Source organism: Pristiophorus japonicus, chromosome 13 (assembly GCF_044704955.1).
Source record: "Pristiophorus japonicus isolate sPriJap1 chromosome 13, sPriJap1.hap1, whole genome shotgun sequence".
In the NCBI taxonomy this organism is placed as follows: domain Eukaryota; kingdom Metazoa; phylum Chordata; class Chondrichthyes; family Pristiophoridae; genus Pristiophorus; species Pristiophorus japonicus.
In genome coordinates this window covers 155,262,261-155,276,095 of record NC_091989.1, presented here as the reverse complement: position 1 = coordinate 155,276,095, position 13,835 = coordinate 155,262,261, and the positions used below count along the sequence as shown (strand labels likewise).

General features: G+C 46.6%; 1 protein-coding gene across 4 annotated transcripts in view; it reads left to right on the top strand.

Annotated features, from left to right (window-relative positions):
* piezo1 (piezo type mechanosensitive ion channel component 1 (Er blood group)) overlaps window positions 1-13,835 on the top strand; it is a 416,932-nt gene that overhangs the window by 388,601 nt on the left and 14,496 nt on the right. For all 4 annotated transcript variants that reach the window (XM_070898185.1, XM_070898186.1, XM_070898184.1 and 1 more), the window contains 3 exons: window positions 1,919-2,133; window positions 12,271-12,429; window positions 12,687-12,834. In XM_070898185.1, the coding sequence (XP_070754286.1) occupies window positions 1,919-2,133; window positions 12,271-12,429; window positions 12,687-12,834 (522 nt within the window). The remainder of the gene's footprint in view (window positions 1-1,918; window positions 2,134-12,270; window positions 12,430-12,686; window positions 12,835-13,835) is intronic.

The window sequence follows — 13,835 nt, the reverse complement described above, 5'->3', positions numbered from 1 at the left end:
TTTTTTCCCCCCCTCCCTTTCTTGTTTTGTTTTCCCTAATCCATGGATCTCTCCTGAATCCCAGCTGACCCAGCACAAGCTGGGTGTTGAACCTGGGAGCTGCCTGATCCATATGGCTCAGCCAGTCACTAATCAAATTCACACAACCACAGAATGGGCCCAAGTTTCCACACGCGCCTAGAACGGCGCAGTCTCGTTTTTCGCGCCACAAAGTGCGCCTAAAAAAATCCTCCGTGTTCTCCACCTCCCTGCAGGTCCTCTGGCCCTCGGCGCAGCGCAGCAGGAACTGTAGGGGGCGGAGCCAGGTCCCTGCGCTGAAAACAATGCCGGGACCTCTGCACATGCGCGCTACATTGGGCACGTAAGTGCAGTAGCTCCAGGCGCCGAACTGTGTGGGAGGGGCCCGAAGCACGCAGCCCCTAGCCCTGGCTGAATGGCCTCACTGGGGCTGCGTGAATAAGGCTCCTCCCACGGCCAGCTCCTGCTCCCCCCCTCCCGGACCAGACCCGACACCCGCTCCCCGCCCCCCCCCTGCCTCCGGACCAGACCCGACACCCGCTCTTCTCCCCCCCGCCGGGACTGGACCCGACCCGACCCGCGCTCCTGTCCCCGACTGGACCCGACCCGACCCGACCCGCGCTCCTGTTCCTGCTCCCCGCCCCCCCCGACTGGACCCGACCCCCGACCCGACCCCCCCCCCCCCCCCACTGGACCCGACCCGACTCCCGCTCCCAGACTGGATCCGACCTGACCTCCCTCTCCCTCTCTCTCTCTCTCCCTCTCTCTCTCCCCCCCCCTCTCTCTCTCTCCCACCCCCCCCTCTCTCTCTCTTCCCTCCCCCCCCTCTCTCTCTCTCTCTCTCTCTCCCTCTCTCCCTCGCCTCCCCCTCTCTCTCTCCCGACCCGACCCAACGCCACCTACCTGTAAATCTGGTGCTGGGGACGGGCCCTGCCCGAAGTCTCGGGCCGGCCCGTTCAGCCTTCGGTCCCGAAAGGCCTGCCTGAAGCACTTTCACACAGGTAGGAAGATGGTTTATTTAATCTTTTCTTTCTTTATAAATGTTTATTCAGGTTGGATTTATTTGTATAATATTTGTATAAGTATAAATAAGGATTTATTATAGAATTTAATGACTTCCCTTCCCCCCCCACCTCGTTCTGGATGCCTATTTATAACCTGCGACTGATTTTTTTTAATGTATAGAACAGGTTTTTTCAGTTCTACAAAAATCTTCACTTGCTCCATTCTACTTTAGTTTGGAGTACGTTTTCACTGTGGAAACTTTCAAATCAGGCGTCAGTGGCCGGACACGCCCCCTTTTAAAGAAAAAATTCTGTTCCAAAGTAGAACTGTTCTACCTGACTGGAACTACAGAAAAAAAAATGTGGAGAATTGCGATTTCTAAGATAGTCTGTTCTCCACCAGTTGCTCCTAAAAATTAGGCGCAAATCATGTGGAAACTTGAGCCCAATGAAGCTACAATAGTGTTCATAAGGCAAAAGAAAGTTTGTTTGATTATAATCTCGACATTAACAAGAAAATAACTGTTTGAAGTTTATTAATTTTTGCAACTTCTATAATGTATCTCTTTTAATTTACAGATCAGTTAGTTTTCATTTAAGACACACTTTCAAAATGTTTCCTTGCTTTCATTTCCTACTGGCAGCTTCCAGCTGAAAGATACTGGAAACTAGGGTTATTTATGGCAAAGATTTTTAAAGGTGTCTTTTTTTCCACTCATCAACATGTGTTCTTCAAAAAGAGAGGCTAGGAATTATGCCAATTCCTAGAATTCATTGATGGGCCATTGTTGTTTGAACTGTCTGCCGTAGTTCTAGGTTTGGTAAAGTACTGAGTGGGCAGTATCTTTAACATGCCGGTTGTTATATACACTGAAGCCTCTACTTTTCTTAAACAGAAACATTCAACAGCTGCTGATATTGCATCGACACTGTCTGATGATCAGGTTCCTGAGGCTTTCCTGGTGATGGTGCTGATTCAGTTCTCCACTATGGTGATAGACCGTGCATTGTATCTGCGCAAAACTGTACTGGGAAAGCTCATTTTCCAGATAATCCTTGTCTTTGGAATACATTTCTGGATGTTCTTCATATTACCTGCAGTAACCGAACGGTAAGCAACTAGGATATTTAGTAGAGATTGAAAGGAAGGGGAGGGGCGGGGGGCGGGGGGGGGCGCAGGGGCGGGGGGGGCGGGCGGGGGGCCTGTCTATACTGACATAGTGTAACTTCTGCACACCATTACCCCATCCCTACACACAGCCATGCAAATTCCTAGGAGAGGCAAAACAAAAGCTTGGGTTAATTTAGGGAAAAACTATGGGAAATTCCTCTCGAAGCCCAGATTGGAAGACGCATTTCCCAATGACCCATCTACCTTCCATATGTTGATACCTTGGCCAGTCTTAGGAACTTGTTCCAGAGCATGACAACTCTCTGCAAAAGAAGATAGGACCTAAACTAGTTCCATACTTATGTAACTTAAACCTATGTCCCCATGTCCTCCTAAATCTATCTAGCTAGCCTGTCTACTCAGAACAAATCTAAGCCTGTCATTGTTTGAATAACTTCAATCAAATCTCCTTGAAGTCCACACTTTTGTAGAGTTAAAAAAAACGCAGGTCTTTAAGCCTATCTTGGCAAAACAGAGAGCCCTTAAACTAGGTGCCAACCTAGTGGCACTCTTCTGAACCTTTTCCAAGGCCTCTAGATCACCCAAAATGTAAGAGGACTAAAGCAGGACACTGTATTCTAGATATTTCAGACTAAGGCCTTGTACAAGGACAGTATCGTTTTGTTTGTTTTTTATTTAGCCATCCTAACTAATAGCCTGGCAGCACTATTCATGGACTTTCAATGTCTTGTGCACTATAACACCCAGGCCCTTCTCCTGCTCAACAGCCTTAAACATGAAACCCCACATGGTGCACACATGCTTGTAGTTACCCCTCTTCAGGTGCATTACATTACATTTATGTATATTAAAAGACATCTGCCATAAATGGCCCCATTCCTCCATCAGATCTAGAACTACCTGCAATCTATTTTTCTCATCTAAGGTCCTCACACCCACATATATCTTTGTCACGTGTGAACTTGTGGAGAGTTCCTCCTCCTCTGACTTCATCCAGATCTTTGTTAAAGATGGTGAGCAGCTCCAACACAGCTACCTAATAGGATTCCATGATTGATCAGTCCCCATCCACAACCACTATCATTAGTAACTCATTTCTGTATACAAGAATGCAATTCAAAATCAGCCTAACAATTTAACCTTATTGATATGTCCTTACTATACAGTATAAATGCACACGAGACCCATACTTGAGAGAAGGTCACTCTGTGACCAGTTACCTTTATTACCAAGACCTCAAGTGATGAAGGTGGGTGGAGCTTCCCCTTTTATACCTGGAAGTCCAGGTTAGGAGTGTCTCCCACAAGTTCACCCCGTTGTGGTCAATGTTCTCCAGGTGTACAACTTAGGTCAGCTTATACATGGGTTACAGTGATAGTTGAATACATGACATCACCTCCCCCCCCCAAAGTCTTATTGGGATCACAGGTTACGTCTCTCTGGTGGTTTTTAACCTACATATCGATTGGTCAAATCAAATCGCACGGGGTAGCTTTGAGGAGGAATTCATAGAATGCATACGGGATTGTTTCTTAGAACAGTATGTTACAGAACCTACAAGGGAGCAAGCTATTTTAGATCTGGTCCTGTGTAATGAGACACGAATAATAAACGATCTTCAAGTAAAAGATCCTCTCGGAATGAATGATCACAGTATGGTTGAATTTGTAATACAGATTGAGGGTGAGGAAGTAGTGTCTCAAACGAGCGTAATATGCTTAAACAAAGGGGACTACAGTGGGATGAGGGCAGAGTTGGCTAAAGTAGACTGGGAACACAGACTAAACGGTGGCACAATTGAGGAATAGTGGAGGACTTTTAAGGAGCTCTTTCATAATGCTCAACAAAAATATATTCCAGTGAAAAAGAAGGGCAGTAAGAGAAGGGATAACCAGCCGTGGATAACCAAGGAAATATAGGAGAGTATCAAATTAAAAACCAATGCGTATAAGGTGGCCAAGGTTAATGGGGAAACTAGAAGATTGGGAAAATTTTAAACGGCAGCAAAGAATGATTAAGAAAGCAATAAAGAAAGGAAAGATAGATTACGAAAATAAACTTGCGCAAAACATAAAAACAGATAGTAAAAGCTTTTACCGATATATAAAACGGAAAAGAGTGACTAAAGTAAATGTTGGTCCCTTAGAAGATGAGAAGGGGGATTTAATAATGGGAAATGTGGAAATGGCTGAGACCTTAAACAATTATTTTGCTTCGGTCTTCACAGTGGAAGACACAAAAACCATGCCAAAAATTGCTAGTCATGGGAATGTGGGAAGGGAGGACCTTGAGATAATCACTATCACTAGGGGAGTAGTGCTGGACAGGCTAATGGGACTCAAGGTGGACAAGTCCCCTGGTCCTGATGAAAAATTCATCCCAGGGTATTATAGCAGATGCATTCGTTATAATCTACCAAAATTCTCTGGACTCTGGGGAGGTACCAGCGGATTGGAAAGCAGCTAATATAACGCCTCTGTTTAAAAAAAAAGGGGGCAGACAAAAGGCAGGTAACTATTGGCCGGTTAGTTTAACATCTGTAGTGGGGAAAATGCTTGAAGTTATCATGAAGGAAGAAATAGCGGGACATCTAGATAGGAATAGTGCAATCAAGCAGACGCAGCATGGATTCATGAAGGGGAAATCATGTTTAACTAATTTACTGAAATTCTTTGAGGATATAACGAGCATGGTGGATAGAGGTGTACCGATGGATGTGGTGTATTTAGATTTCCAAAAGGCATTCGATAAGGTGCCACATAAAAGTACGCCAAGTCAGAGGAAAGAAATGTATTAGCATGGATCGAGAATTGGCTGGCTAACAGAAAGCAGAGAGTCGGGATAAATGGGTCCTTTTCGGGTTGGAAATTGGTGGTTAGTGGTGTGCCACAGGGATCGGTGCTGGGACCACAACTGTTTACAATATACATAGATGACCTGGAAGAGGGACAGAGTGTAGTGTAACAAAATTTGCAGATGACACAAAGATTAGTGGGAAAGCGGGTTGTGTAGAGGACACAAAGGCTGCAAAGAGATTTAGATAGGTTAGGCGAATGGGCTAAGGTTTGGCAGATGGAATACAATGTCGGAAAATGTGAGGTCATCCACCTTGGGGGAAAAAAACAGTAAAAGGGAATATTATTTGAATGGGGAGAAATTACAACATGCTGCGGTGCAGAGGGACCTGGGGGTCCTTGTACATGAATCCCAAAAGGTTAGTTTGCAGATGCAGCAGGTAATCAGGAAGGTGAATGGAATGTTGGCCTTCATTGCGAGAGGGATGGAGTACAAAAGCAGGGAGGTTCTGCTGCAACTGTACAGGGTATTGGTGAGGCCGCACCTGGAGTACTGCGTGCAGTTTTGGTCACCTTACTTAAGGAAGGATATACTAGCTTTGGAGCGGGTACAGAGACAATTCACTAGGCTGATTCCGGAGATGAGGGGGTTACCTTATGATGATAGATTGAGTAGACTGGGTCTTTACTCGTTGGAGTTCAGAAGGATGAAGGATGAAGGATGATCTTATAGAAACATTCAAAATAATGAAAGGGATAGACAAGATAGAGGCAGAGAGGTTGTTTCCACTGGTCGGGGAGACTAGAACTAGGAGGGCACAGCCTGAAAATACGGGGGAGTCAATTTAAAACCAAGTTGAGAAGGAATTTCTTCTCCCAGAGGGTTGTGAATCTGTGCAATTCTCTGCCTAAGGAAGCAGTTGAGGCTAGCTCATTGAATGTATTCAAATCACAGATAGATAGATTTTTAACCATTAAGGGTTATGGGGAGCGGGCGGGTAAGTGGAGCCGAGTCCACGGCCAGATCAGCCATGATCTTGTTGAATGGCGGAGCAGGCTCGAGGGGCTCGATGGCCGACTCCTGTTCCTAATTCTTATGTTCTTATGTTTACGCTCCCTTGTAGAGCGCCTGAGTTGGGGCTCCGGTTGTTGGGCGCTGGCCTGAGTGTCTGCTGTTTGCGGTGCCTCAGGCCTGTCCGGACTGCCCACAGTGACTGGGCTCTCCTCCACTTGGTTTTGGTGTTCGGTCACCTGTGGTGGAGTAAATTCTACGTCGTGTTCTTCCTCTGTTTCTTCTATGGGGCTGCTGAACCTTCTTTTAATTTGATCCACGTGTTTGCGGCAGATTTGTCCATTGTTAAGTTTAGCTACTAAAACCCTATTCCCCTCTTTGGCAATCATAGTGCCTGCAAGCCATTTGGGCCCTGCAGCGTAATTAAGGACAAAAACAGGGTCATTGACATCAATATATCGCGCCCTCGCATTCCTGTCATGGTAGTCACATTGTGACTGACGCCTGCTCTCAACAATTTCTTTAATAGTAGGGTGTATAAGGGATAACCTGGTTTTGAGCGTCCTTTTCATTAGCAGCTCTGCGGGTGGAACCCCTGTGAGCGAGTGTGGTCCGGAACTATTGGCCAACAGGAGGCGTGATAAGCAGCTTTGTAGGGAACCCCCTTGGATTCTGAGCATCCCCTGTTTGATTATCTGCACTGCTCCTTCCGCCTGGCCGTTTGAGGCCGGCTTGAACGGTGCCGTTCTGACATGGTTGATTCCATTGCTTGCCATGAAGTCCTGGAATTCAATGCCTGTGAAGCACGGGCCATTGTCGCTGACCAAGACATCCAGTAGACCATGGGCAGCGAACATTGCCCATAGACTTTCTACCGTGGCAGAGGATGTGCTTGAATTTAAAATGGCACACTCAATCCATTTGGAGTAGGCGTCTACTACAACCAAAAACATTTTTCCCATGAAAGGACCTGCGTAGTCCACATGGATGTGTGACCATAGCTTGGCGGGCCAGGACCAGGGGCTAAGCGGGGGCTTCCCTGGGTGCGTTGCACAGCTGAGCACTCGTGTTGCACCTGCGAACACAAAGTTCCAGATCTGCATCTATCCCTGGCCACCAAATGTGTGACCTGGCAATTGCCTTCATCATGACAATGCCCTGGTGCTCATTGTGAAGTTCTCTGATAAACAGCCCTCTGCCCCTCTGGGGCATGACGATTCGGTTTCTCCACAGTAGGCAATTGGCCTGAATCGAGAATTCATTCTTGCACCTATGAAACGGTTTAAATTCCTCAGGGCATGCCCCGTACGTGGCTGCCCAGTCCCCATTCAGGACACATTTCTTAACTAAAGGGGGTCTTTATTTGTTCCAGACTTTAATCTAACAGGCTATCACAGATGAGCCTGCGCTTTCGAAAGCTTCAACAGCCATGACCATCTCAGCATCATGCTCAGTTGCCCCCTCAGTGATGGCTAGTGGGAGCCTGCTGAGTTTCGGCGCAGTTTTCAGTGCCCGGTCTGTGCCAAATTGTGTAGTCATTGGCGGCTAACGTAAGTGCCCACCTCTGTATGTGGGCCGATGCATTCGCATTTATGGCCTTGTTGTCGGCCAAAAGGGATGTTAGGGGTTTGTGATCTGTCTCCAGCTCAAATTTCCTGTCAAACAGATACTGGTGCATTTTTTTTACTGCATATACACATGCTAGTGCTTCCTTTTCGACCATCCCGTAGCCCCTTTCTGCCTGGGACAGAGTTCTGGAGGCATAAGCTAACGGCTGTAACTGACCATTGGTGTTCACATGCTGCAACACACACCCGACCCCATAGGACGACGCATCGCACGTTAGAACAAGTTTCTTACACGGGTCATATAACGTTAACAGTTTGTTAAAGCAAGCAACTTGTTGTGCTCCATCAAAAGCCCTTTCCTGGCTGTCCCCCCAGACCCAATCGCGACCTTTACGTAGGAGCACGTGTAGTGGCTCTAACAGCGTGCTCAATTTGGGAAGAAAGTTACCAAAATAGTTCAGGAGCCCCAGGAACGAACGTAGCTCCGTCGTGTTACGGGGTCTGGGTGCTCTCTGGATCGCTTCCGTTTTGGACGCAGTGGCCCTGATCCCATCTGCTGCTACCCTCTTCCCCAGGAATTCCAGCTCTGGAGCTAAGAAGACGCACTTCGTCTTTTTCAGTCGCAGCCCTACCGGTCCAGTCTGCATAGCACCACCTCCAGGTTGTGGAGGTGTTCTTCAGTATCACGACCCGTGAGGAGCATGTCATCTTGAAAAACCACCTGTTGTGTATGCATGCCTGTTTACTGTGTGATGTCTGTAACACTGTTATGCCACATTGAATGTACCCTTATACTGCACACTCCTTACCGGTACACCAGAGGGTGCTGCTGCTGGAGACCTAGGGGTTGCCTGCACACGGCAGGTAACCCAGTATAAAAGGGAACTCACAGCTTGTTGTCGTCACTCAGGAGCTGCAAATAAAGGACTACAGGTCTGCACAGTTTAAGTATCATACTCTGCCTCGTGGAGTCATTACTAAAGGTGCCTACATACCCTACACCACCGTCCTTGGAATCGACTTGAGGAGGCATTTCATATTTCACTGAAAGATCGCGGCGGCCGAACGAATCCCGAACGGACATCTGTTATACTCAAACAACCCCTTGTGTGTCGTGATGGTGGTCAGCTTCTTCGACTCACTCGCCAGCTCCTGGGTCATGTAAGCTGAGGTCAGGTCCAATTTTGAAAAAAGTTTGCCACCGGATAGCGTCGCAAAGAGGTCCTCCACTCTCGGTAGCGGGTACTGGTCTTGGAGTGACACCCGATTGATGGTGGCCTTGTAATCACCACATATCGTAACCAACCCATCCGCCTTGAGCACTGGCAAAATCGGGCTCGCCCAGTCACTGAATTCGACTGGCGAGATGATGCCTTCTATCAGCAGGCGGTCCAATTCACATTCTATCTTTTCCCGCATCACGTACGGCACCACTCTGGCCTTGTGGTGTACTGGCCTGGCGCCCGGGTTTATGTGAATCACTACCTTGGCCCCCATGAAAGTGCCAATGTCGGGTTGAAATAATTAGTCAAATTTGTCCAGGACCTGTGAGCATGATACTCGCTCCACAGAAGAAATTGCATTGACATCGCCCCATTTCCAGTTCATGACAGCAAGCCAACTCCTCCCCAGTAGTGCGGGACCGTCCCCCGAGACAGTCCAGAGTGGCAACCTATTCTCCGAATCTTTGTGGGCCATGACAACCGTGGCGCTGCCCAGCACCGGAATGATCTCCTTTGTATATGTCCGTAGCTGTGCGTCAATCGGCACTAATTTTGGCCTCCTGGCCTTGGACACCCACAACCTTTCGAACTGTTTGATACTCATCAGGGACTGGCTGGCCCCTGTGTCTAGCTCCATTAAAACTGGGATGCCATTGAGGAGCACTTTCATCATTATCGGTGGCGTCCTGGTATATGAACTGTGTATGTGTTCCACATGAACTCGCGGAACTTCAGCTTCCAGCGATTTCCCCCAGTATTCATTTGGCCTCGTAGGGCTTACATCGTGCCCGTCCTCCTCGTACATCAACCTGGCTGCAGGCTTCCTGCACATACGCGCCAAGTGACTACTGACGTTGCAGTTTCTGCAGGTATATTGCTGATACCTGCAAGCTCTGGCTGGGTGTTTGCCTCCTCACCTCCAGCATGAGCCGTTGTTGGAAACAAAAGATCCATTTCCAGTCGATCGTCTCTGACTGTCTCTGTAACTGTCCTTAAGCGCACCATTGACAGGTGTTGATGGCCTTATTACTGGCCGCATTGTCCCTTGCGACGGCATGAATCGCCGTTCAGCTAGTCATTGTCTCTGTTGAATTCCCCCTTTGGGTTCAACTACATGCTGGGGCATGTCCGATTGCCCTTGTCTGCCTAGAGAACTGTGTGCCGCATTAACAATGTTGACTCCCTGGTCATTTGCCGCATTTGAGCCAAGATTTTTGTAATACATCATTCTGGTCTCTTCCTCCCCTGAGATAAATGTCTGGGCTATCGGAGCCGCCACTTCCAAGGTCAAGTCTTTGGTCTCAGTCAGTTTCCTGAAAACCCCAGCGTACCCGATGCCCTCAATAAAAAAAGTCTCGCAGCATCTCCTCTCTGCATGCATCTGGCAACTTATATAGGCTCGCCAGTCGCCGGAGATCTGCCACGAAGTGCGTGTAAAACCGGTGTGTCGCCATGTGTATGCTGCTCGCCGGTTTAAGGTGTTCCCTGATCAAATTACTGAGCTCTTCGAACGTCTTGTCCGCCGGCTTCTCTGGCGCTAGAAGGTCCTTCATTTGGGAGTACGTTCTGGATCCACAAACCGTCAGGAGATGAGCCCTGCATTTGTTGGCCGAATCCTGTCCCAACCATTCCTTAGTGACAAAACTTTGCTGTAGTCTCTCAATAAAGTCGTCCCAATCATCACCAACATAGTTACCTCTCTTCTGTGCTGCTAGTGGCCATGCTCGCGTGGTTTAAATCCCAGTTTCTCGTCGCCAATGATACGTCCTTACTATACAGTATAAATGCACACGAGGCCCATACTTGAGAGAAGGTCACTCTGTGACCAGTTACCTTTATTACCAAGGCCTCAAGTGATGAAGGTGGGTGGAGCTTCCCCTTTTATACCTGAAAGTCCAGGTTAGGAGTGTCTCCCACAAGTTCACCCCCTTGTGGTCAATGTTCTCAAGATGTACAACTTAGGTCAGTTTATACATGGGTTACAATGATAGTTGAATACATGACACTTATTTAGTAGCCTTTTGTGTGGTACCTTGTCGGAGGCTTTCTGAAAATCAAGATACACAATATCGACTGAGCGTCTGACATCACCAACTTAGTAATTCCCTCAAAAAATTCAACCAAGTTTGAGAGACAGAAATACACTTGGAACCAGTTGACTTTTTATTCAGCCTTGATAGATGCTAACCAAGCAGTTAAGGGCGACATAGCTGGTTCAAGCTGTGTTCTGAAGAGGACTTGGGATTTAGCCCCACTTGCAGCATTAATTCTTTTTTATATATTTATATATACACATATGTAAGTGAATAGAATTGTTTTTATGAAAGAATAAGATGATTGAGAGGGGATATAGCTCGCTTGAGATATTAAGTGGTTTGGGCATGAGCTATAATAAGGGAATTCATATATGGGCTGTGGAGCAATGGGCTTGTTAGGCTGAAATGTCATTTTCTAACAAAATAATCAAATGTTTAGGTTTGCAGATCTACACCAGGCTAAACTGTAAGCTGGATAAAAAAGATAAATTGCTTTTCTTTAAGGGCTATAACATATTTGCTGTGTTTGTAATATAGGGCACGAGTTTGGTGAAAACTAAGTTCCGCCCAAGGACTATCCCAAGGACTGCTGAGATCCTGACGGTACTTTGGGCAGAAGTTTCATGAAAAATTGTTGGCAAGACCTCCCGGCGGCAAAAATGGGCCTTGCACGCCGATTCTGGGCGGCAGCGGGCGGTAGGTCCCATTCTTGGTGGCAAATGCAATTCTCAGCAAAGTACTGCCGAGGATAGAGTCAGGCCCAAGGATGGGGGGGAGTGGCTTAAATAAAAATATTTCAAAACAATAAAAAAAACACCACCAGAAATCGTTCAGGGGACCCCATCCACCTAAATCCCTGCAAAAGAAATAAAGAAAAGAAGTGCACTAATCTTTTTTTTGCAGGTCTTCATACTTAGCGTTCAGGTAAGACCCGCCTCCACGCGGCAGTCTCTTCTGCTGCTGGAGCGGAGGACCGCCCGGACCAAACTGGGGACGCAGCGGGCGGAAGGACTTTTGTGGGCATTGCATGCCAGCACACGCCAGTGGTCTTCTCCCCGCCGGCGTGAGGACCTGACGAAACTCGCTCGGAGGGGAGAGCACCAAAAAAACATCAAGGTCGCCGAGAAAACTCGCGGCAGCCGGCGGTGAGTCGACCAAACTCGGGCCCAGAGAGTTATTACTATTTTTCACAGCGGCATTTATAAACAAGAGCCAGTTATTTGAAAACATGGGAGATGGAGAGGAAAGGATAAGTGAGCATGACGGTTATATTGTTAAGTTCTTTAGTGGCACCAAATTATTGATAGTGTTTCCTTAAAGTGGTTAAGTTCTACATAGCGTTGCTGACACATTGTGGAGAAAAAGATGTAGTATCAGAACGTAATTCATCTGAAGCTTAACGATTGGCTCAGTTACTTGTGCAGTGCAGTAATCGGGCACCAGCTTTCATGTTTATTGCATGTATCTGTGTTTCTCAAACAGAATGTTTAATCAGAATACAGTGGCACAGCTCTGGTATTTTGTGAAATGCATCTACTTTGCTTTATCTGCGTACCAGATCCGCTGTGGCTACCCAACTCGCATCCTTGGTAATTTTCTCACAAAGAAATACAATCACCTGAACCTTTTTCTCTTTCAAGGGTAAGTAGGAAAAACTAGTTTTGTAACCTGTAAATGTTTTTTTTATTTTGCCTTTGATATACTCCTAGCTCTTCAATCGTTACAGGACAGCTCGTGTGTGTTTATAAGAACCATCACAGGTTAAGGTGAACTGAGTCCTTATGTCATAGTGATATTTTAACAAGTATTTGTAATGTTACTACATGATCTTGTGTTTGTTCAGTCGATATTGTCATCTTTCAAGATACCCCCATTTTTAGACATGCTTTATTTTTTAGTTTCCGCCTTGTACCATTTCTGGTGGAGCTTCGTGCTGTGATGGACTGGGTTTGCACAGACACCACACTTTCCCTCTCAAGCTGGATGTGCGTTGAAGACATCTATGCCAACATATTTATCATCAAGTGTAGCCGTGAGACAGAAAAGGTATTTGTTGATAATCAGCTCTGTCCAGAATCTGTTAATTCAGTGGTATTGAAGTAAAATGCAGTTTAATTGCAGCAAGTGATCTTGTTGTACACAGCTCTTCAAAGACTTGAGTTGAGCATATAACATATTTTTTTCAAATGCAAATTTCTTCTCCCTTTCAGACCACCCTCTGCCATGCACCACTGCAGCCAGTGGGCAAATGCTTTGTACTAACAGTGGAGCTCGAACCCACACTAAGATATGCACATGAACAGTCCCGGGTAGCACTAACATCTCCATTCCAGCCTGTGGAAATGCCCCTTTGTTCCCTCCCACGCAGTAATGACTCAGTCAATATCGGGTTCATTGAAGGATTTGTGTCAAACTGCTCCAGGGTGCAATGTGTTGGCTGCGAACAAATGGCAAAAGATTTAATACTTTTAGCGAGATAATTTCCCATGGCATCTGATCTACCAAATATATCCACTGTACAATAATTTATACCAACATATTAGAATATTTTATAAAGCTCCTCCAGTGGCTCAGTGAGAAGCTCAGGTGCGTACCTCCAGGTCTGATCCCTGGTTTGTACTGAGTTAGCTGATATCAGGCAGGGCAGCAGTCACTGTGCTACAATTGGTTTCAGTGCCCTTGAGTAAAAGGAAAGGCTCCCTGCTCCGGCCCCCTCTCAATCTCGAAGCATCTGTGAATACCAAATGAGAACAGGATCAGGTTCTGCTGTGAATTTCCTGGAATTGTGTAACCTTCCTCAAGCGCACAAAATTCATGTACGAGGAAACAGAACCATACTATAGCCTCTCACAGTTTCTGTATCTTCTGCACGGACACTCACAATTTACAAATCATACATCCAGTTTTAATGTGAAGCGAGGTAAGCAGTGAAGTAAAACAGTGAGGAATTTTGACAAATTCTTGACTGCCTTGGTTCTGTAGCATGCAGATTGTCCAGTGCTTATTTGTGTGTATTACTGCCCGTGGACAGAAACAAGCTTACTTCA